At 40.1% G+C, this 25,909-nt stretch overlaps 1 protein-coding gene across 1 annotated transcript in view; it reads right to left on the bottom strand.

The window, feature by feature from the left end:
• SYNE1 (spectrin repeat containing nuclear envelope protein 1) overlaps window positions 1-25,909 on the bottom strand; it is a 982,166-nt gene that overhangs the window by 828,186 nt on the left and 128,071 nt on the right. The window contains 2 exon segments of the mRNA XM_030198470.1: window positions 1,760-1,938; window positions 5,665-5,757. Of these exon segments, the coding sequence (XP_030054330.1) occupies window positions 1,760-1,938; window positions 5,665-5,757 (272 nt within the window).

Here is a 25,909-nt window from a genome sequence, read left to right as displayed (position 1 = left end):
GGCAAACAACAGCAAACTCTGCCTGAACCCAAGTAAAATAGAGATTCTTTGGGTGCCAAACACGAGAGGACAAATACCCAACTTCAAAATACCTTTTGGGAAGAATGAACTCCCCCTAAAATCACAGGTCAGGAATCTTGGGGTACTGTAGACTCATTATTTACTCTGATCCCACAAATTCAAACAACCTTCAAAACTTGTCTCTATCATCTACAGCAGCTACAAAATCTCTCTCCATATTGAAAAGACAAATCTGACCACAGTGGTCCATGCCACGATAACATTATGACTAGACTACTGTAATGCCCTGTACTTTTAAAACTCTATGTTTGATTTTCAATATCCACAGACAAAATGGTCCAGAGTACTTAAAGAATAAGTTAACCCTTTACATACCTTTGAGACATCTAAGGTCCTCTCAAGGATCATCACTATCTCTACCCTCGTCAAAAAAAATTGTACAAGTCTTCTCAGGAGTAGCCCCAGAAGGGCTATGTATAACTCGAGACTACCTCTACTTCAGGAAGCAAGAAGCAGCCTGGTTCTTCTCCCAAGCCCTTAATATATAAGGTGACTGACTATACACTCATTCTGCATCTGAACTACCTTGCTATACACACTGTAACTTAGATCAGTTTATTATCTCTTGCTTAACTATACAAAGAACTTGCCTTGAGTTTAGGTAACCATCAAATTATTCCAGTTGACTCTGTACCACGCATCTTGTTCCCATCATATATCTGTACTTGGTCACTCTGCTATATGGTAAGCTGTATTGCAGAAAATCATTAGCAGCATATCTAAGTTAGTTGAATGTTCTAATGCATGCTTATTAGGTGTATTTCTCCACCAACGTAGGCAAAAAATTAATAATAGGAACCATCCACTACTATAAACTCATACAGATCATCGATGTTTCCTCCATACACTATCTTCACCTCAGATCTCATGGTGCTGCCTGCCAATATCTCAACACTTCATAACTGACAAGCCTTATGCCCCCACCTCATCATCGGTCAGTATAGGTGTAAGATTTTTTCATTATTTCATTTCTTATCTTAACTGATATAAAACTTATTTTTATTTCTCATTATTTGTCCAAAGAGATTGTTTATACTTGACTTTGAAATGTAAACCAGATGTTTAACCCAGGGATACTTCATGGGTTAAACATCTGGTTTACAGTTCAAAGATGAGTATATACAATCTCTTTGGATAAATAATGAGAAATGAAAATACATTTTATATCAGTTAAGATAAGAAATGAAATAATGAAAAAAATCTTACACCTGTACTGACCGATGACGAGTTGGGGGCATAAGACTTGTCAGTTATGAAGTGTAGAGATATTGGCCAGCTGCGCTGCTGAGGTTTGAGGTGAAGACATTGTATGGAGGAAACATCGATGGTCTGTATATGCTTATTAGGTATATCATTAGTATTATGCTAACATTGTGTTATATCCCTGGTATTTGAATTCCAGTGCTGTTAAATGTGTATATTTTTGATACTGTTTCATGGTAGTTCTATTATTAGGTTTCAATTTATTGTTTTCAAGTGTACCCCACTTATTGTATTTATGTTTACAGTTGGTTATTTTACTATTGCTATGCTGTTAACAAAATTGTAAGTTTTAAGTTAAACTGTACCTGCTGTACACCACCTTGGTTGAATCTCTTCATAAAGATGGTTAATAAATCCCAACAAATAAATACATACATAAATTAAACTGTTTCAGGTGAGCATATGGGATACTTACTTTGCTGCTGTGTACTGCACCCATTTCAGTAATGCCTTCTTAGCGCTTCCTTGGATTTTAGTTGTCACTTTTCGTTTAGTTGGAGGACTTGTGGCCTCAGAGTTCAGCAAGCTATCCACAGAAGATGTGCTGCTAGACATTGAATGCAGCTGTGGCAAATTGCTGGTCAATTCCTCAATCTAGGATAAAAAGAAACATGACCTCAACTAATGTAGGAAATCTTTACCAGGTTCAATGGTTGAGAGTAGGTCATAATCTTCCATATAGTATTTCCTTGCTATAGCTATTCAAACACCTTCTTATCTGTGGGATTTAGCAACAGGGAATGAATTTACTCTTTGGGATCCTGCTAGGTACATGCGAACCAGACTAACCACTATTGGAGAAAGGTTTCTGGCTTTGATGAGCCTTTGGCTTGATCTAGTATTGCATATTTTAGCTTATGGATGCCGGCATTATTCCTCAATACTGCATACCTTGCAGGTGTCCACTTTCATCTATTCCCTACATTTACAAATGCATCCTTCTTTCTTAATTATGTTTTGACTACTCCAGGAATAAATGTCTAAGAATTAATTTTCCCTTGACTGCTAAAACTGAAGAGTTTCTACTTTTCTTCTGATGCTTACTTAATTTCTCGTGGGATATTACTTATGGCTGACTCTCATGGCTCGGACACAGTGTTGATGTCCAACACTCAAGTGTAAGTCTTTAGTCTTATAGGTGATGCACTCAAGATCTAGCTAGAGAGTCATGGAATCTACTGTTAGTATGATTACCTTTGCTAATTCAAAAGAAACAGTGATTGTTATAACTTGAGGGCCCTGAGGCCAGGGCACACCATCTAGAGTAGGGATCTACAAAGTATTTAGTAGTAGTTTCTCTGGATTTAACATTTGCTTTTGATCGTGTTGAACACCAACTTGTGTTAGCTCATCTTGCTGATTTTGGGGTGGGTGGTCTTGTTCTTCATTGGGTTTTATTTTCTCTCAGTTTATTCTCTCCATGTTGTCTCTTTTGGTCTGTTTCGTATGATGACATCACCAAATTTTAAAAGGGATGATTTGCAGCTTTGCTCTACTGCTGAATGATTGGCACATTATGTTTCAGACAAAATTGAAAAGATTAGAATCTCCTTCCCTCTGGATCATGATACAGTTGTGATGTTTTCATTAAATCAAGTAGAAGGTAGCTGCCCAGCTGACAAGAGTTTGATCAGATTTTCCATCTCTTACAGTCTCCAAAACGAAATCTATATTAACTATGTCTGCATTTCGATTAAGAATTTTAATCGCTATTAATTGCATGATTCAAATTTTTTATCGTGATTGTGTGATTAAAGTTGGGGCATAGCCAGCTGTTCTTCACCCATTCTGTCTCTCTCTCCCTCCATGTGCCCCCTTGTGCCTTCACCCATTCTCTCTCTCTCTCTCTCTCCCTCCATATGCCCCCGTGCCTTCACCTATTCTCTGTCTCTCTCCGTGTGCCCCTTTGTGCCTTCACCCATTCTTTCTCACTCTCTCCCCCTCCATGTGCCCCCGTGCCTTCACCCATTCCCTCTCTCTCTCCAAGCGCCCCCCTTTGCCTTCATTCACTCTGTCTCTATCCAAGTGACCCCTGAGCCTTCACGCAGTCTCACTCTCTCTCTCTCAAATGTGCCTCCCCTCCCACATTCTCCCTCAACTTCCCCCCCCCCCCCCCACCTGGGCTCTCTCTCAATTCCTTCCTCCCTCCTTCCCATGTTTTACCTCCCTCCCTCCCTCGCTCGCCTGCCCACCATCTCTCCCAGACCGCCGGCAGCTCCCCCCCTCCCAGTTTACCTTGTTATTTGCAGTAAGACTTCACCCTGCCTTGGCCTGCACTGGGTCTTTCCTTCTGACCCCCCTTCTGAAAACAGAAAGTTGCATCAGAAAGGGGTGGGATTGGTCAAAAGGAAAGGCCTGGTGCAGGCTGAAATGCTGCCACTGCAGGGCGAAGACTTACTGCAAATAACAAGGTATAAACCGGGACGAGAGGGGAGAGGAAAGGAGAGCCGCCAGCAGTCCGGGAGGGGAGGAAGAGATGCCAGACCGGGCATGCAGACGGGAAAGGGTGAGAGGGAGGGTGGTTAATCATCGATTGTGATTAATTGTTTTAATCATGATTAATGACTGATGCATTAAGGGCAACGCTAATCATGATTAATGCGCAGCCCTAATATTAATAAAATTATCCAATTCTAGCTGCTTGCTGGATAGCTGTCCATCTTATCTTCTAGTACATATGCCTAATCAGATAGCTGACTGGCTTACTTCTTTTCTGAATGATTTTTTACATAATGGGTATTTTCCAATTGCGTTGGCTGGTATCATCTTAACTTTGATTAAAAAAAAAATTAAAGATGGATGCTAGATAACTAGCCAGTTATCAACCTGTTGCCAGAATTCCTCTTCTTGCAAAATTTCTAGAAGCCTATGTCATAGAACTACATTTAGATTTTTTTATCCAAATTTGTTTACATTCTTTACAGTTCAGCTTTCATTCAACTGAGGCTATTTTGCTGGCTATAATAGCAGAGGTGAAATCATTATTTGCTCAGGATAAAGCTGCAGTACTACTGCATTTTGACCTCACTGAAGACTTCGATACAGAGGACCATGATATTCTATTGAATAAATTCAGCCTGTTAGGTATCACTTGTAATGTATTGGAATGGTTCTAGGAGTTTTTGACCCATAGACATTATACAGTCAAAATGAATAACAATCTCCTTGTGGAGTCTCACAAAGCTTTCCTCTCTCTCAGTCTCTATTTAATGTTTATGTGTCTTCGTTCTGCCATGGTTTTTTGTCTCTCAGCATTAGGTTATTTTCTTATGCCAGTGATATGCTTTTATTACTTCAAGTTGAGATGGACATAATTTCAGTTGTACCTAATGTTATGCAATGTATAGAAACAATTGAACAGCTTGGTACTGTCCATGGATTTAAGCTTTACAAAGAAAGACTTAAACTACTATGATTAAATCAATCTGGTACACTTACTTCTTCAAAACTCTCATTGGGAAATGATTTCTAAAGTCCTGGGAATGTATTTGGATACTTCTTTGGCTCCTCAGATTAATTCTGTGGTTAGGTCAGTTTTTTTAAACTTCATCAATTGAGAGATGTTCATAGTTTTTAATCAGAACAACATTTTGTGGTTCTGGTAGAGTCACTGATTTTGTCTCATTTAGACTACTGTAATGTTCTACATTGTTTATTGTCATCTACATTAGTTTCTGGGTTACAGATTTTACAGAATACAGTGCTCAAGTTAATTTTTCACAAAAAGAGGTCTGACTATGCTACTCCATGCCTTACAAAGTTACATTGACTTCCAGTGTCTGCTGGGATCTCTTTTAAACTGGCTTGTGTTGGGTCATGCTATCAGCTTCTGTGTATTGGTTTGTGAAATAAACTTTTATTTTGTTTAAGTCAAGTTGCCAACACTTTTTTGCTGAATTTTTTTGTCTTGCTCCTGTTTGCATTGGGTTTGTGGCATCTTCCACTCTTGTGGTGTTGCTGTTCTCCTTGAGGAAGATGTTTTCCTTTTTTTGGATTGTCTGTGCATGTGCACATCTATATAAATATAGAAGCAAAGAGACAGCTCCCAACTTGGGCATGCAGATTCTAAAGTAAAATCAGAATACACATTTGAGTAACAATTCTAACTGCACTAGTCCAACAAATCTCTACTGGAACATGCGTGACCTCATTCACCTTTTTAGTCTGTATAAGAATTACTACTGACACAGTAAAATTAGGATTTATAAGAAGTTAAAGCAAAATAGAAATATTTTGCAGCATTTAATAATGTACTTCCAGATATAGAAAGCCAGGGGAGTGGAAAAGAAAGCCGACCCTCCCCCCCCCCCCCCACTTTACCTGAAAATATAAAATTATAGTCCATATCAAGCCAAGTACAATAGAGGGCCTCCCATCAGCAATATCAGTTGAGTTAATGTTCACCAGTTTAATCTGTTTAAAGAAGTATAAAATACAAACATGAAAACTGATATATTACAAATTAGCTTCTTACATGTAGATTCGCTGATCAGAGTTTAGAAATGTATACAAACATTTAAAATAATTTTATGGAAAATAATACACTAATTCAGAAAATGTAGAATTGTCTTATAGAATACTTACATTGAGTTTTAGTTATAGGAATGTTCTTGAATTAAAACAGTTTACAAGGTGCTTATCAGTTTAGCTTATTATTACTTAAATTAAGATCAAAGAAAACATTTCATTCCTTTAAAATTTTCTCACTAAGAAATATGCAGGACCACATTGTGGAGAAGTCTCATGTGGAGGTGTTGGATATGAGGATGGTGTCTGAATTCAAGAAAGCATGGAACAAGCACAGAGAATAACTAAAGAAAAAGAAGGGATTGTAGAGTTTAGTAATCCATGTGGATGGGAAGACTGAATAGGCTGTATGGTCTTTATCTGCCATCATTTTCTATATTTCTATGGTAGAAACAAGCAGGTGACTCTGCAAATGGTACAGGGCTTCCAGATATGCTTGGCAAAAAATATAATAGGTCTATTCTCATAAATTAAAAAATATATATATAATAGGTCTATATGGCACGAAGACCACCCAGATTTCACTCTTCTTGATAAATCACAATGGTATCCCTTTAAGCAAGTACCAGGTTTCAACAGTTATCAGGTAGTCACTTGATTTGGCAAGGCTTCGGTGACCATTACAGTACCCAGTCCTTTAAAATAGGGACCGCATCTAGCAATGCAGAATCCAGGGTATCAGTCAGAGCCATTCATTTGGTTGGCTGGTGGCATTCTACAATTTACATTTTATATATCCATCTGGAATATGGCACCCAAAGTGCTGCAACATAGTAATATGACTCTAATGTCTCACATATGGTCTTTCCAGTGAACCTAATACATCCCAATGGGTCTAGATGGTCAGACATTCATTAATCTGCCATTCAGAGAAGCTTACACAGGTTGGTAGTGATAAAAATTGGTATTAGGGAACTGAAGGAGTTGAGTTGACTTTCATATTGGGGATAGGACACTGGTTTTATTGTTGTAGGTTGGTTTATGAGATGTATTGATTTTATATTGTAATTTATTATTTTGTATACATTGAGCTCAAAGCATGTTGTGGGAATTGTTGGACAGCATGTTCCATTCCAAAATTATTGTCATACATCTAAGTGGCAATAACTTTGACTATGTGACTTGCCAGCAACAGATATGAGAAAGAATTTGGCGATAATATCAACTCAACTTTCAAGCACATACATCTGTTGGGCAGAGATCATTCTTTAAGGGCGCTCATATGAGGCCAAGGAAGAGAAGAATTGGAGAGTCTGTCAAGGCAATGACTTTCATGTGACGGGGAGAGGGTGACTTTCATGTAACACTAGTGTGAAACAGTTTCCTGTCCATATGTGATCAGTGGGGACGATGTCTACTTGTCAGAGACAGGAATAAAATTATCATTAAATACTTTACAGATGGCTTTATCCATCTTAGAATGAAGGGTGCACAAGATCAGTCACAGATTTGGTATAAAGGGGGATTGGTTTTCCCTTTTCCCTATGAATATGAAGGCCTCAGAAGAATGGGACCCAGTGCTATGGCAGGTGTTCAAATCGCACAAGGGCTTTAAAGGGCAGGCACAGGCCCTGCTATAGCTTTACTATTAGCTGGAAGTAAGGAGACAGTGACAGTCCTGGTATGTCTAGATCATAAAATCAAGGGTTTGTGATTCAAAGCAGATCTTGAGGCAATGCCTCATTTGAAAGTGGGGTCTTGTGATGGAAGATGGGCTTGAAAAAATTACAAAGGCAACTGAGACAAATGGCTGCTGGTAAATCACTTCTAGTAGCTGTGGTTGACAAGTGGCTGTACTAGGTGTCTGAAGGCCTCTACCTCCTTGTAATAGGAGGATGGGGGCAGGCAGAGTCATAAAAGTAAGGTTCTAACAACTGTAATTGGTTTCTTGAGGCATTATATCTAATCCCTTTGAGTATGTTTGTTTTTCTCCCATTCTAAGAGGCTGTGAAAAGTGAGGGAGTGCGATCATGATTGCCCCCAGTTATAAAACTATATATCAACACACATACCTCAGCTACATGTGCTCCTGACAGTCTTAGGGACCCTTTTACTAAGGTGCCCTAATGGATTTAGCACATGCTGATTAGCGCGCACTGAATGATAAGACACCCATAGGAATATAAAGGGCTTCCTATCATTTAGTGCACACTAATCATTAGTGCGCACTAAATCCATTAGTGCACCTTAGTAAAAGGGCCCTTTAGTTACAGTGCAGATTTATTTTCTAATATAACAATACCAGTGAGATAATGGAAAACACTGTTTCATGCCTGTATTTGTGTGCAGCTAAGCAGCATTTAATTGAGAATACTCTTTTTCTAAGCAACTTTATTCTGATCATAAAATGTGAGTACTAACCGGAGATCCTCTGTATACTGACTGGCATGAAAAGCAGAAGGTGAAAAAGATGAGCATTTCATTGAAGAATGAAATAGACACAGTGCTATGCAAATCTCTTGGCAAGATGCAGATGGTTAAATATGACATTTGGATGCACAATACTTACATATTAGTAATAATTCTATGAGTTCACAATTTTTTCCATTACCACCATGAATCTGTAACCTGGTTAATCAATGATATTAACACACAGTACATAATATCAAAACATTTTCCTGTGAAATAGACATCCTCATACCACCAAATCACTCAAGGGTCCATGCAGAAAGCTTTACAATAGAGCCTACACTCTACCACAAAAAAAATAAAAAAAACACCACTGACAGGAAGGTTAACATTGACTTAAAAAAATAAACACTGCCGGCACCTCGAACCAGCTTTCTGCACGGCCCCTGTCTAGTGGCCAGCCTTACTACCGCCTTCTACCCAATCTAATAGGATGTGACCCCTCCCCCAACAGGAAAATATAAAATACTTCTCTGGGGGTCTGGTGGGCCCTCACCTCACCAATCCATACCACCCACTCCCAACAGCAACACAAATGCCCTAATAGACCCCCTTCCTCCCTAACTCCCATCTGGACCCCATCCCCAATTTTAAAAAATATCCCTGAGGTTTTTGGCACTCTCCAACCCTTACCTAACCCCTACCCCCACTCTGAGCCCCCTAGACTCATACCTCAAAAGAGTCAGGTGCGATGCACACTTGTTCCTGCCTCCACGCCACCCTCTTAAAAATGGTGGAGACCTGCCCCTCACAGTGCATCCTGGGGTGCACCGGACAAGGCCAGTCTACCCTGACACCTGCTGTAAACTAGAATTATTTTTCAGCAATAGCACAGCTTGTTTAGTTAATTGCAGGCTGCTTTATTCAATTTGCACATTATTTTATCGCAACACGGACTACATAATAATGATATACAAGATATGCAAATACAGGCATAAGTACCTTATTATGCAAATTGAATAACTCAACCTGCAATTAACTTCACAAGATATGTTATTCCTGAAAAATAATTCTAGTTTACAGCAGGTGTTTTTTCCTCCCTAAAAGAAACAGACTGATATTCCAGGGTAGCTTTTTAAAGGGGCTGATGCATAAAATAATCATCCACCTTCCCCCCAGGCAAATGACACCCCTACCCAAGGTTCTCTGGCACACAATACCCCTCCACAAAAGACCACCCCCACAGCACTTACTGAGGCTGTTATATCTAAAGGGGGCGGGGGCAGGAGTTATCAGCAGTCATTCCTACTCCCCTAGGCTGCTGCCATCAAAATGTCCCAGTTAATCCCTGACAATAGTCTTGCAGTACTGCTGCTACGGGTCAAACTGTCAAATACGAAGTACATCTTTTCTGCCCTTTCTCTGGAGTGCCAGGAGTGCCCAGGCCCCTTCTAATTCTATATAAGTACAAGTTTGGTTAGACACTGAGTTGTCCAGCCAAAATGTATCCACTAGCTAAAACAGAATTCTTAAATACATAATTATTAAATATGCCCCATTCAGAATAATGAGGTTTGTGCTATATAATTTGCATTTCATGTTCATATGCTAATGCAAATCACTAAATGAAGACCTTAAAGACGAAAAATTTCTCTCTGTCTGAAACTTACATCTTGCTATTCTCAATTTCATTGCTTGAAAAACACCTGGTTACTTGAAATTTATATGTGAAACTGAAGGGATAGACTGGATTTTAACAGTGGAGGTAGAATATTGGTTTTACTAATGTTGGTTTATGAAATTTAGGGTGTAATTATTAAGCTGCAATAAAAGTTGGGTTTTACTGTACCTTAATTTCCCACAGGAGTGATTAATCTGGTAAGGGTCATGGATCTGATATACTGCCTTTCTGTGGTAAAATCAAAGTGGTTTGCATTTCAGTTATATACCTGTACTCTTCTTTGTCCCTAATGAGCTCACAATCTAAGTATTTGTACCTGGGGCAATGGGGGGCGCCTAGAGATCTGCATCAAAATTGGTGCGGATTCTATAACAATACGCGTAACTTAACAAGCTTAACAAGCTAAAGAGCGCTGATAGCAGCACTTAACAAGCAATAATGAGCATTAATTGGCACTGATTAGAATTTAAGCACAAAACTCACTAAGCGTATCCTGTATTGATGTGCGCCAAAGTTCTAATGCGCACGGGGAAAAAGGGTCGTGGTTATGGGCCTTTCATGAGCGTTCTGAAATTTACGCATCTAGTTATAGAATATGGCCCAGTGCACCTAAATCTACATGCCAGGATTTACGCCACATTTTCATTGGTGTAAATGGATGCGTGTAGACTCAAGTGCTGAAATATCAACTAAGCATATTCTATAATAGGAGCCTAAATCTAGGTGCCGATTATAGATTACGCTTAGTCGGCACTGATTTCAGCTCTGATTTTTAGGCACCATATATAGACTCTTCCCCAAAGTGACTTGCCCAGGGTTACACAGAGCAACAGTAAGAATGGAATCCACTTCCACAGATTCTCCGCCCACTGCACTAAGCATTACGCTACCACTCCACTAATCTCAATACTGCAGATTATTCACTCCTGTAGTACGAGAATAGCACTGTTGCAATCAGACTCACGAGCAATGTTACTTTTCTGTCCCAGGAGCACTGGGTTACACCCCTCTATGGCTCTGTTTTGCTAGAACCCCCCATCTTTGGCCCTCCAGGCCTATCTGACAAATCCTAGGGAGGGGGACAGTGGGGTCAAGGCAGGAGCAATCTCCCTCAGTCCTGCCCATTCTGGTGCTGGATTTAAACTGGCGCCAGTGACCTTTACACAAAAGAAGGGAAGAACTAACTTTTGCACTAAAATAACCAGAAGTGACAACAGCAAAGGTGACAAAAAAGTCCCCAAAACAAATGGTGTGGTGCAGAAGTTTTATCGGTGGGTAGCAAATACTCAACATGAGCTGTGTTTCAGCCACAAGGCCTGCATCAGGAGTCTACAAATAAAGCAAGCAACACATATATACAAAATTAAAATAAAGTAAAAGTGATAAATAGATCAACAGCTAAATAATCAATATATGTACAACATTAAAGTAAGGTAAAAATGATAGATCAATTACTCAATAAACTTACAGTACAATAAAAACATATAGATCAACAGTTAAATAATCTTATAGTATAATAACAAATATCATATGCTGAGAACATCCAAAAAGATATTAAAAGGGGGTGAGAGGAGGTTCGTTATTACAATGAGCACTTCTTTTGTAACATATGCACTTATGGTTCGTATACTTTGCACGTTGGACTTTTAGGGCTCTGTTTACTAAGGTGTGCTAGCGTTTTTAGCGCATGCACAAAATTAGCGTGTGCTGTGTAGGCGCCCATAGGAATATTGTGGGCGCCTACACAGCACGCGCTAAAAGCACTAATGCGCCTCTAGCGCGGCTTACTAAATGGGGCCCTTAGTGTCTGTACTGAGGTTACTCCCGGTAGCTTTTTTCAGATGCACATTTTTTAAAATTAAGATGCCATGAAATTTAGCCTCCTTTCACCCCTCTTTTTTTAACAACTAGATCTTTTATTTTCATTGTATTGTTTACTTTATAGTGAAGCTTCTTGATGTAAGTCTCAACATCCTTTCTATTCATTGAGATAGTGTTGGTATAGGTATGTGATTCATATTTCAATATTTTATTTCTGTTTTTAAGTGTCTCTAGTATCTATTTATGTATGGTACTTATTATCCTTTTTTATTTGACAACATACATTTCATCTTCGATGTAATGCCTCTCCATACTCCCCTTCGCACATATATACACATTTATTTTTCTTTTATGTTACTAATGGTAAGACCCAATGTTATTATTGATCAGTTTGTTCACATTGGCTCATTTAATGGTAAGATTTATTTTGACATTTTTAGGTCTGTAATGATCATTTTATTTACCTTTTTATATCTTTTTGGATGTTCTCATCATATGATATTTGTTATTATTATTATACTGTAAGATTATTCAGCTGTTGATCTATTTGTTTTTTTATCACACTATAAAATTATTGAGCTATTTATCATTTTTACCTTATTTTAACATTGTATATATAGATTATTTATTTATTTTTATATATTTGTTATATCTGTATCCCCCATTTTCCCACCTATTTCTAGGCTCAATGTGGCTTACATAATACCGGAGAGGCGTTTGCAGACTCCGGTGAGAACAAATACAAAGTGATGTTGTGGTAAGATGAAATTTATGTGGCATAGCCACATTAGGGAAACGTACATCGGAAGAGTTGCATTTTGTCCATTACGTACTTTAGTTTTGTTGTGTTGCAGGGATCAGGCATTTAAGTTGGATCGGTGGGGTATGCCTTTTTGAACAGGTTAGTTTTTAGTGATTTCCGGAAGTTTAGGTGGTCGTACATCGATTTCAAGGCTTTTGGCAATGCGTTCCATAGTTGTATGCTTATGTAGGAGAAGCTGGATGTGTAAGTTGATTTGTATTTAAGTCCTTTGCAGTTTGGGTAGTACAGATTTAGATATGATCGTGTTAATTCTGATGTGTTTCTAGTTGGTAAGTCGATCAAGTCTGTCATGTATTTCGGGGCTTCACCGTAGATAATCTTGTGGACCAAGGTACAGATTTTGAAGGCAATGCGTTCTTTGATTGGGAGCCAGTGCAGTTTGTTGCAGAGGGGTTTTGCACTTTCAAATCACTTTTTTCCAAATTTAAGCCTAGCTGCCGTGTTTTGAGCGGTCTGGAGTTTCTTTAAGGTTTGTTCTTTGCATCCTGCATAAATTCTATTGCAGTAGTCTACGTGGCTTAGCACCATTGATTGTATCAGGTTGCGGAATGTTTCCCTTGGGAAGAATTGTTTCAGGCGTTTGAGTTTCCACATTGAGTGGAACATTTTCTTTGTTGTGGCTGCTGCTTGGCTCTCTAGCGTTAAGTTGCGGTCTATTGTAATGCCGAGGATTTTCAGGCTGTCTGATATAGGAAGGGTGTAGTCTGCGGTGTTGATACTTGTGGGATTGTCTGCACTGTGTTGGGATGAGAGGATGAAACAATTAGTTTTTTCTTTATTGAGTTTTAGTTGAAATGCATTTGCCCATGAGTCCATGATGTTCAAGCTGAGCTTGATTTCATTGGTGATTTCTGTCAGTTTGGTATTGTATGGAATGTATATTATGACATTGTCTGCATATATGGAAGGGTTGAGGCCTTGGTTGGATAAGGATTTTGCTAGTGGAGTCATCATTAGATTGAAGAGTATCGGTGATAGCGGTGATCCTTGCGGTACTCCACAGTCTGCTTTCCACGGTGGTGATGATATGCTTGAATTTGATTTTACTTGGTATGTTCTTGTGGTTAGGAAGCTCTTGATCCGGCTAAGTATGTTTCCACCAATCCTGAATTTGTCTAGTAATCTTGTTAATATATTATGGTTTACCATGTCGAATGCACTGGACATATCGAACTGGAGGAGGAGGATGTTTTTGCCTGTTGCTATTTCCTGTTTGAATTTGGCTAGGAGAGTGATTAGTACTGTTTCAGTACTGTGGAGGGGATGAAAACCAGACTGTGATTCATGTAGTATTGAATGTTTCTTTATGTAATTTGTAAGTTGTTTGGTTACCATGCTTTCCATCAGTTTGACTGCCAATGGGATCGATGCTACTGGAAGGTAGTTAGTGATTTCATTTTTCTTTGTTCATTTTTTTCATGGTACCTTTTGGTATCGGGGTTAGTAAGATATTGCCATTTTCCTTAGGGAAGAGACCTTGCTGAAGTATATAGTTCAGGTGGGATGTGAGGTCTCCTATGAAGCAGTTAGGGGCAGATTTCATTAGGTAGCTGGGACAGATATCCAGTTTACAGTGTGTGTTGGAGAACCTGCTGATCGCCTGGGTAACTGATTCAGCGGTAAGGAGGGTGAAGTTTACCAGGTCCGTTCAGCCAGTGGTTGGGTCCAGCTCATTAAGGAAGTTTTCTATGTCAGTGGTGTCCTGAGGTAGCATGTTGCGTAGTTTTACAATTTTTACATTTATTTTGCTGTTGATCTATTTATCATTTTTACTTTATTTTAATGTTGTATATATGTATTGCTTGCTCTATTTGTAGACTCTTGATACAGGCCTTGTGGTCAAAACATGGCTCGTGTTGAGTCTTTACTACCCAACAATAAAACTTCTGCACCACACCATTTGTTTTTTGGACTTTTTTGTCACCTTTGCTGTTCTCGCTTCTTCCAGTAACCTTTAACCTACTGCTAGAGTTCAAGCTGCCATATAAGGTCAGGATAGAGATTGAATATCCTGACCTTCTTCCTAGCCCTGGTTTTGATTGAGCTGGAATCCTAAAGCAGGAGGGAAAGAGCTAATCAAAATAACCAGAAAAATGATCTACTGTTAATTTTCTAAGGGGAAGGACATAAAATTCTTAATACAAATAATAGAAAAATAAACTATAAGAAAGGGGGAACAATTTAGGAAGTGTTAAAAATGTTCAACTATAGGATCCTCTTATGGGGAAGACATTCAACGTAAGGAAACTGTGCTACATATCATTTGATTCAGGAAATGTGAAAAGTGATGCTACAGTACATTAGTGAAACAGATCACAAGTTAAACCAAGAATAAATCTACAGAGATACAAAATTACACCTCACAAAGTACGTGTTATGAGACCAGACCACTGAATCAATGACCTTATAATCAGAATACTAAGGAAATTCCATGAGTATAGGAGTTAAAATTAAAAGATCAAGGGGTCCTTTTACTAAGATGCGCTAAAAAATGGTCTGCGGTAGTGTAGGCATGTGTTTTGGGTGCGCGCAGATCCATTTTTCAGCGCGCCTGCAAAAAATGCCTTTTAAAAATTTTTTCCGAAAATGGACTTGCGGCAAAATCAAAATTGGCATGCGTCCATTTTGGATCTGAGACCTTACCACCAGCCATTGACCTAGCAGTATAGACTCACGCGGTAACCGGGCGGTAATGACCTACGCGCATCCAACACACACACATCTGAAAATAAAAATTATTTTTCAGACGCTGTAGAAATATGAGCACAAGTTATGCATTATGGAATGGGTTAAAAGGCCAGAGACAGAGGAGCCTGTGTGACTTTGGAATCTATCAGAGATTAAGAAGCCTGTAATTTATTAAAGAACATGAGCCTGTGTAAACTCAGGAATTTATGATACCCTTAGGGGGCAGGCAAGCAGGCCTGGAAAGGACAGCAAAAGAATGTTGCTTTAACAGCTTAAAAGAACCAGACCCTAGAAATCAGATAAGCTGTGAGGGGGACAGTTTTGCAGAGAAAGAATCATTGTTTTGAACAAACGATATAAGCTAGCGTTTCAGAAGAATATTTCAGAGATGCAGGCAGAGAAACATCTTGTTATGTTACTGTATTAATCTCTCATGAGAAACTATGGTGAATAAAATTATACTTTCTCATATGCCCCCCATTGGCTTCTTTTACCTCTCCCAGTTGAGAATGGCTGGTTTATACTAATTTGGGAAGGGATACAAGCAGCCTTTCTGTTTTTTAAACACGCGTATCGGATGCGCAGCAAAAATGAAATTACTGCAAGAGCCACACAGTAGCTGGGCAGTAACTCCATTCTGGCGCACGTTGGGTGCATGTACACGCTTATGCAGCTTAGTCCTGCTCATAACCCCTAAAAATGGCTATATTTCCTGTTTGATTATAGCGGTGAGTGTATGTTTTTGCACTGAAAACGTTCAACCCCCCCCCCTCCCCAATAAATAAATAAATAACAAAAATGAAAAGCCATTTTCTAAAGTAAAACATCCAATTTTTAAGCAATCCCCCCCCCCAAAAAAAAAAAAAAAAACAGAGACATTATCAAAAATATGGCCACACAGACATCTCCGCAGGATAGAGGAGTAGCCTAGTGGTTAATGCAGAGGATTGTAAGCCAAGAGGCACAGGTTCAAACCCACTCTTGTTCTTGTTTTTTTGTTGTTTTTTGTAAATATGATCCCTCCAGGGCCTGAAAAATACCTACTGTTCCTGATGTACACCACTTCAATAGCCTTCAGGCTTGTAGGTGTCTTATTTATTTATTTATTTATTTAGGTACAGTAGGTATTTTTCTGTTTCTGGAAGGCTGCACTAACCATTAGGCTACTCCTCTGTCCTATTGCTTTGTTCAGAACAGCCATAATACCTGCAGCTGACCTAGAGCCTGGTTTTCTTTTCCAGTTTCACTTTCAGGGGAGAGGGAGGGGAACAGCAACCATTGGGGGATTAAAGAGGGGTTATGACAACACCTCCAGTGTTCAGCTGCTCAATTAGAGCAACTTTTTATAATCTGGATGTGACTGAAAAAGGTCTAGATAAAAATGTCCTTCTTTTCAGACATAGATGTTTCTTACCATTCGAAAATCCCTGTTGGAAGTCCTTCTTTTGGGCCCTCCCTAGTCCCACCCAAAACACGCCCCTTGCTATATGGACAAACTGCAGTGTGAAACGTCCAAATTCTGACTTTCCAAAATCCAATCTGGATGTTTTTTCAGGCATTTTAAGACATCCATCTGCTTTGAAAATGAGCACCCAAACATTTTTAAAAATCCCATAAAAGGATATAGTTTTTTCATCAATTAAACATTACTCTGTTTGTGTCAATCTTCTTACCATTCTGTTAAACCATCAACACACACATCCACTCAAGTCTTCCCTTCCCCATCATACTGTCATTGTTATGCAATCTGTAATTCACTTCTGTAGACAGGCAACATCAGCCTTTGCTTTCATCTGCTTACTCTGTTTAGACCCCACAAAAGGAGTGTAACCACTTCAAGAAATATTACATTAAAACTTTCACTAAATTTTTTTGAAGCTTGGTAGCAGTAACTAACATCTAAATCTCAGTGACTGAAAAATAAAAAGCAGCAATTTTTGTGAAAATCTGCATAAAGAATGCAAAATAGATATTATGGGGTCCTTTTACTAAGGTGCGCTGAAAAATGGCTTGTGGTAGTGTAGGCACGGGTTTTGGGCGCGCACCAATCCATATTTCAGCGCGTCTGTAAGAAAAGGCCTTTTTAAAATTTTTGCTGAAAATGAATGTGCCGCAAAATCAAAATTGCCGCGCGTCCATTTTGGGTCTACGACCTCAGCGCCAGCCTTTGACCTAGTGGTAAAGACTGACGCGATAACCGGGCGGTAATGACCTATGCGTGTCAAGAGCCACTTGACGCGTGTCCGATTCGCAAGTCCAAAAATATTTTTCGGACGTGCGTATCCGACGTGCGTTGGATGAGCATAGACGCTTACGCGGCTTAGTAAAAGGGCTGCTATATTCCAACACACAGCTTTCTTTCTTATTGGTTCTTATACTCTAAAGTGAGAAAGAAGATAGAAATAAAAAAGGAAAGCTATAACAAAGGGAGGAGAATAACAAAATGACTGTGGGAAAGATGAATGGAGGATGATGTTAAAGAGAAGAAGAGGAAAGACAGAGAGGAGTGAAAGGAGTAGGTACTGTGCTCATACTATGTGCTCTACAGCAACACTAAACAGTAAATTAAACCAGTTCAACATCCAAGGAGAAGACCGTGGAGGGGCATTTTCGATTTGACATCTAAAACCGACTTTGGACGTTTTGCTGAAAACGTCCAAAAATCAAGTAGTGAAAATGACCATTTCCTAGATGTTGTTGTGCTTAGTATGTCTGTCTTTTTGGACCATTAAAAAAAATGTTCAAGTGAAAAATGCACAAAATCAAACCATTGGGATATAGGAGGAGCCAGCTTTCCTAGTAGACTGGCCACACAGACATCCCAACAGAGTAGTGGGGTACCCTAGGGGCACTGCAGTGGAGTTCACATAAAAGAACCCAGGTACACATCACACCATTACTCCTTGTATTCTATGGTGAGCCATTCAAAACCCATGAAAAACCAACTGGCCCCAAATATACACCACTAAAATAGCCCTTATGGCTGCAGGTGTCACCTATATGTGGGTACAGTAGGTGTTGGGGTTGTTGGGGTTTTTTTTGGGTGGGGGCTGACACTTTCCACCACAAATTGTAATAGAGTAGATTATGGGTCTGGGTCACCTTCTCTACAGTGCACTGCAGCGACCACTAGGCTATTCTAGGAACCTGCTTGCTGCTCTAATAGGACTGGCCATAGCATCTGAAGCTCTGATAGAGGCTGGTATGTACTGTTTCATTTACATCTTTGCAGGGTGGGAGAGGGTCAGTGACCACTGAAGGAGTAAGGGGGTGTTATTCCTTTATTACTGCAGTGGTAGTCTGGTCAATTAGGGCACTTTTTGTGGGTTGTTAATAAAACAGGTCTAGTCCAAAACGTCCAATTTATAGACCTGGATGTTTTTATTTTGTTCCATAAAGGCAGATAAATGTCCAAGTGTTATGAACACCCAGATCCCATCCTTAGCACGCCCCCGACACGCCCCCTTGTGATTTGAATGCACTTCTGATGGACTTCATAGAAAAATGTCTAAAAATTAATCCCTATGTTATATTTCTCCCTTAGATTATTTAATCTTGGATCTCCGTTTATGGACTTGAGAGTCAATAGATTTAGAAAAGTGAAGATTTATTCACATTTTCTTTTCCTTTTTGTTTTTTTTTTCCTTTTATTTACTGGTGTAAAACTTTTACTATTGACTCTATCCTACTCAAGAAGTTTTCTTGTAATATATTGTTAAATGAATAAATAATAAATTAAAAAAAAAAAAAGAAAAATGTCTAAAAATTGGATTTGAAAATACTAATTTGGACATTTTTGTGATAAAAACATCCAAATGCAGATTTATGCCACTTTTTGAATTTTTCTCTTTTGAAAATTAGTTCCTCTATTAATTTTCAACTGTTTATTACAAATAAGTGAACAACAAACTTAGGGGCCCTTTTACTAAAGTATGGTAAAAAGTGGCCTCAGTGAGCCCTTTTGCAGGTTTTCCCATAAACTAAGGTCATTTTTGCTGTGGCCATCAAAATGGCTTTCTTTTGTATTTTTTGTATTAATGGTCAATACAGCACAGCCATTAATAAAAATTACCATATGAGCACTTACCACCACCCATTTTGCAGGTGGTAAGGGCTCACGCGATGATGCTGAACTAACCAATTACCATGTGGTAATGTAGCTGTGTTAATTAGTGCAGGAATGCCCCTGACATGCCCCCTCCCAAAATACTGTAAGCACATGGATTACTGCAAGCTAAAATGGCACTTACCGCAGGACATATGATGGTACAACATTTTAACCTGCATTTGACACACGCTAGCACCTCATGCAGCTTATTAAAAGGGCCCCTTAGGCTAAGGGCTCATTTTCAAAACAGAAAAACATCCAAAAGTGGCACAGAACGCTATTTTCGAAACACATTTTTTAGACATTTTTCTATGCTGTTCATCTATAGTGCATCCATAAGAGAACAAAGTAAAAATGTCCAGGGCTAAGTGTTGGATGTTTTGGTCTAGACCCATTTCAATCATGACTAAGTTATAAAAAGGTGCCCTAAATGTCCGGGGGCTCATTTTCAAAGCAAAAAGGTAGATTTTTTCAGGTTTGAAAATGGCCATGTTCGCCACTTGATTTTTGGACATTTTCGGCAAAACATCCAAAGCTGGATTTAGATGTCACATCGAAAATGTCCTCCTACATTTGTGAAGCCAAGAGAGCAGCACTAATTCTGGTTCAACATACACATGAAGGGGGGTAATTCTACAACATGGCACTATATAGCAGGTGCATATACTAGAAAGGAATGTAGGCATCTACTTTCCTTTATAGAATTCTAGCTTAACAGGTGAAATATGTGCCTATAATTTAGCCATAAACACATACACCTGCCATACAGCTATTCTATGTGCTCCTACCTAATTTCTGGAAATACTCACATAAACTATATGTTTGTTTATTGAGATTTGATATACCAACTTCAACTGATTAACAGGGCGAAGCAGTTCACCACTAAATTCTAGAAATGGAAAGGAATGCCATAAATCCATAGGAATAAGCAGACACACACAAAGACCATCCATACTTTCAAAAGCGAATTAAAAATACAGTCTTCAATCATCAATGCACGAGTCCCAGACGCCATGCGACAAATATCAAATGAAAATAATATGTTTTCAAAGCAACCTTAAAAGCTCTAAATTATATTTCAGCTCGAATCTCCAAGGGGAGCAAATTTACAATGCAGGGGCCACACAAAAAATTGCTGAGTGCCTCATACATTCAAGACATGCTTTGGCCAGAATGAAAAAAAAACAATCAATGACTGTAAACTGACCGAAAAGATCTAGAAGAAAGCAATGAGGAAAGCAAAATAGGATGGGCTACCCTGCCAGAAAGACTTAAAAGTCATACACAATAACTTAAACTGAATGCAATAACGAACCAGAAGCCAATTTTTCTGCTTGCAATGCAGAGTGACGTCACCAAAACTTTAGGTGCGACACAGAAAATAGCCAAATTCTTAAGATTCGCCTGAGTAATGCCAGTGTAAGCCACATTATAATATATGCGTAAGTGTATAGTATATGCATAAGTATGAGTCGTCCCCCCAGACTCTCTCTAAGTGTATGCCTCATATGTTCTGTGTACGAAATGTGCTTGTTTATAGGTGAAATTTTGGATTTACATGTGTATGTGCACATATATGCCATTATTCTAAACATTTATATATGTAATCATCCCACAAATGTTAGAACCCACATTATAGAATTATCCCCAAAGCATCTTTCTACAGAGTGCTGTTTAATTGACTGACTGACTGACTGACTGTGGCTCGATCCTGACATAAGTGAAGGAGTGGGTGCTGAATTACTGAAGGGAGGTTGTTAAATTAACTGGTGATAAAATGATGCAAACTCCAAGAGTAGGATGGATAGAAAGGCAATGGTGTGCCTTGCTTTCTAAGCCCAAGATGAATAGTTTTGTACTGTATGGACAGATACTCCCATCCTACTCCATGTAGAAACCACTATTATTAAGTCTCATAAATAACTGACATATTAAAGATATACAACATCAAAATTGAAGAAGGATTTCACTGTCCCTTGTTTCACAGTTCTGAATTCTATTTTATGGACACGTCAAGCTTTACTAGGAAAGGCTTCAATAACATTTCAATAACAAGCACCATAAATTAGTTTATTAAGCTTGATATACTGACTTTCAGCCACAAAGTTAAAAAAGCAGCATGTGAAGGGCTCAGTGCATTTTTCTTTTGTGACCATTTTTGAAAATGTTTAAAAAAAAAAAGACCAAGGGAAAAGCGCACAAAAACAAGCTATTGGGACATATGGGGGGCAACATTCTTAGTGGACTGGCCACACAGACAACCCAGAACAGCAATAGGGCACCCTAGGGGTTGCAGCAGTGGATTTCACATAAAGGCTCCAATAATAATAATAATAATAAAAACAAAACTTTCCCCCCCGATATTCTGCTGGCGGCGGTCAGCGTTTTTTAAAAAGTTGATCGTCGCTAGCTAACTTATCCTCTGATATTCAGTGCAGGGCCATGTCTGGGAACCGACACTGAATATCGTGGATTTTTTTGGGTGGGTTGGGCTCATGGCACTTATGCGGGCCTGGCCAATATTTAGCCAAAGCCGCATAAACGTTATACGGCCCTAGCTGAATATCGGACTGGAAGGCCCACATAACTTTTAAAAATATATTTCTTAAATGTCTTGTTATTTTTTTTAACTGAAGATCCCAAGTCCTCTCAAGCCCCCCCCCCCAATGTTCCCTTCTTTCCCTCCCCCTCCCAGCCCAAATGAAGACCTCCTGCCCCCGCAAGACTCTCCCCCCAGCCGTGCAGGCGGGCCTTCCCTCCGTGCATACCAGTGGTCCAGAGGAATTGTTGGGGGCTGCCGTGGTACTACATGGGGGGAGGGGGCTTTTGGGGGCTCATGGGCTTTAATTTTAAAAAATAACAAATTAAAAATATATATTTTTAAAAGTTATGCGGATGCCGGCCTGATATTCAGAGCTGACACTTGCATAGCTAGTGGCCTTATTTAGGACAGCTTTTGAGCTGTCCTAAATGAAGCCACTTAGCTATGTGGGTGCCAGCATTGAATATTGCCAGAACCCACATAACATGGGGCTCCTCCCCAGTGCCGCCACTGAGCTGCCCACTCTTTGTTTGGGCGGTCTCAGGGAATATTCAGTGGAACTATCCAGTTAAGTGCCACTGAATATCCCTGGGTAGGCAGCACAAAGTTATTTAAGTGGGTAGGGAGAGGCTCCTGTCCACTTAAATCACTGTGAATATCAGCCTATTTATTTCTAACTTGTATCTGAAACATTCTAAGCAGGGAATAAAAAATATATACAAAATAAGATATAACAATACAAACCACAAAAACATAAAATACAATAAATAGCTCATCACTAATACAGTCATCCACTACCAAAAATAAAACAGCATCATTAATCTAATGACCTATATGTTTGGACAAGCATATAGGTTTTTAATTCTTTCTTAAACTGAGCGACATTCTGCATAGAAAAAAGGTTAAGAGGGAAAGCATTCTATAACGTAGAGCCTTTAACATAAAAGATGGAAGTTCTATACTCTTCCAAATGAATCTGCCTAAATGATGGAACCTCAAGCAACTGTTTGTGAGAAGATCTGAAACAGCACAAAGGTTGATAACCTCTTAGAGTGGAACTGAGCATTGAGGAAACACAACCATTCAATACTTTACCCCCCCCCCCTTGTGATTTAGATGCACTACATACAAACTGCATAGAAAACCATTTAAAAATGGGTTTCAAAAATAGTGCTTTGGATGTTTTTGCAAGAAAAACATCTTATCTGCCACTTTGTGTCGCTTTTTGGATGTTTTGTGTTTCAAAAAGGAGCCTCTAAGCCTGTTTATTCTTAAGTAGAATAAGTCTGTTTTGGGAATACTGGGTTTGCTGGACTGCCACATGCTGCAAATTTGCAGAACTGGAAGATATTCATGTTTTCGGGGGCTCCAGAAGGACTTAGCAAGGCTTTGGACCTGTCTCACTCTTATCCTTTAGTTGAAATCTCCAGGTGGAGTCGGGGTAGTTTCAGTGTCAAAAGCAAAGCTGTTGTCAGGATCAGTGTTGACTCTGGATTAGTGGATACTTGCACATAAGGTCTCACATTGATAATGGCCTTCTGCAAGGATGGTAGTTAGGACTTCATGAGTGAGCACAGTTTCTGACAGCATGGAGTATAGGGATGTGACAAGTAATCATGTGTTCCCAAGTCTCTCCCATATGTGATGAATGAGGGAGAGTGAATTCCCATGGACATTCTTGGTCACATAGGTATTTTTCAAAGATGGGATTGTCAGTTTTTGGGATGCTCTCTGAAAGCACCTACAAAGTTGGATCCACAGTTGGAATGGATCAGTCTGGCTGTTCCTCTGATAGAAAAAGAAATTGAAGAGCACTTATGCAGTTTGATATGTCCATGCATGAGAAAATCATAGACCAACATTTGCTATTAGCCCATTCTCCTCTTTTTCATTATGGCATGGAAAAACATTGGCAAAATACATTCATTCCTATGTAGGTGAAGATGGTTCAGTGCTAAGAGGCAGATGCAGCAACCAAACGTAACAAAATCAAAATCGTTAAAGTCCCTAACGATTTTTAAAAAACGAAGAATGCACCAAAAAAAAAAGTCACACATGCTCAGATCGGTATTCAAACGTACAATGTATCAAAGAATCACAATACACATCGGTAATCGGCCCCTAAATCATGCGCAGAGCAGCCAAGCGTTTTGCTGGCTGCTCTGCGCATGCTGCAAACGTAAAAACAAACAAACAAAAAAGCCACAACACATACACGTGGCTACCCGGTCAGCAAAATCCAAAAACAAAGGATCGGGAGGGGGCAAGGGCGCTCATCAGGAGCGTCCTGTATGGACGGCCTTGCCCCCCCCCCCCCTGCTGCTCCCCACTTTCCGCCGCTCCCCCCCCCCTGAAAAAGCAAAATGCTAGCTGCCCCGGTCCCCCTTCCTTCCCTTCCTGTTCCTGTGTTCTGCAGAGCTAACTCCGCCTCCCGTCATTCTTTCGCCCCGTGCCCCCCCTGAGGTCGACTACGCCGCTCCCCCCTCCACCGAGACCCCCCTCCCTATTAACGACCCGAGCAGCGCCTCTCACCTCTTTCTGAAGCGCTGCACGGGCAGGAAGATCTATTGTGTTGGTTGTAGAGTCTCCATGACGTCTCTTCTTCCCAGGCCCAGGCCCTGCCTCCTTCTGACGTAAGTAACCTACGTCAGAAGGAGGCGGGGCCTGGGCCTGGGAAGAAGAGACGTCATGGAGACTCTACAACCAACACAATAGATCTTCCTGCCCGTGCAGCGCTTCTGAAAGAGGTGAGAGGCGCTGCTCGGGTCGTTAATAGGGAGGGGGGTCTCGGTGGAGGGGGGGAGCGGCGTAGTCGACCTCAGGGGGGGCAGCGGGGGCGGGGCTCGGGGCAGAAGAATGACGGGAGGCGGAGTTAGCTCTGTAGAACACAGGAACAGGAAGGGAGGGGGACCGGGGCAGCTAGCATTTTGCTTTTTCGGGGGGGGGGGGGAGCGGCGGAAAGTGGGGAGCAGCAGGGGGGGGGGCAAGGCCGTCCATACAGGATGCTCCTGATGAGCGCCCTTGCCCCCTCCCGATCCTTTTTTTATTTTTTTTATTTGATGTGTTTGCTGACGTCCTTTGGACCAATCACAGCGCTTTTAGCTCTGCTAATGCGCTGGGATTGGCTCAAAGTTTGTTTATTTTTTCACTTTACTATTTTTCCTGGCACAGAGCTGTCCTAACGAGAGGTCCAGACCTCTCGTTAGTTTTCCTGCCTTTTTCCTGCGTAAAGGCAATCGGAAAAGGTTAGTGCATGTCGTTTCAATGGGGTTTTCACACTAATTGCTCATCTCCATTCCGTTTTCGTTAGCTGCTGGCTTCCTCGGTAAAAGCCCTTTGATGCATGCAACGGATCAAATTTTCCTCGTTGGAGGGTCATTAAAGGCTCATTTAGCTTTAGTGCATCTGCCTCTAAGTCAGCTAGCTGGCAAATTTGCCATCTTTTGTTCTTGATAATTACCCCACAGTTTGTAGCATTTACCACACTTGTGAATCATTGTGGTGATGGATTGTTTGCATCAATTATTCACAATCCTGTGGTTCTCATAGCTCCTTCTGTGAAATGTTGGCCTTGGTGTTTGACTTGCTTGTGGTACTGGTGCTCAAGCAGAGTGAAGATGTGGTATCAGTCAGGAATGATCAGAGGATTTTTCTCATGCTCTATTTCAACTTGGTTGAGCTGACTACTGAATCTCAGCAGGCTGTTCTCATCAATGAGGGAGTTCAGCATCCAGAGAGGACTATCTATGGGGATGTTTTCACCTTTGTTGGTGCATTTGATTTCGTCAACATATAATTCTTGTAATGTAACATAGGATGTTCTTCACCTGGGAGAGCTCATTTACAGTGTGGGGCTTTTTGTGCAATGGTACCAGTGGTGACAAGTGATTGATCTTTCATTCAATATCTCACAGAATGAAAGCATAATGTGGATGAAGTGCACAATGGCTCTTCTGAGTGTCACCCATCTTCAGAAGCAGTTGAAGCAATATTTCCAGACTCCCCCCCCCCCCCCGCCCAAGAAAT

Source organism: Microcaecilia unicolor, chromosome 3 (assembly GCF_901765095.1).
Source record: "Microcaecilia unicolor chromosome 3, aMicUni1.1, whole genome shotgun sequence".
NCBI lineage: Eukaryota > Metazoa > Chordata > Amphibia > Gymnophiona > Siphonopidae > Microcaecilia > Microcaecilia unicolor.
Note: the sequence above shows the minus strand (reverse complement) of the source record. Positions and strands in the feature narration are given on the sequence as shown.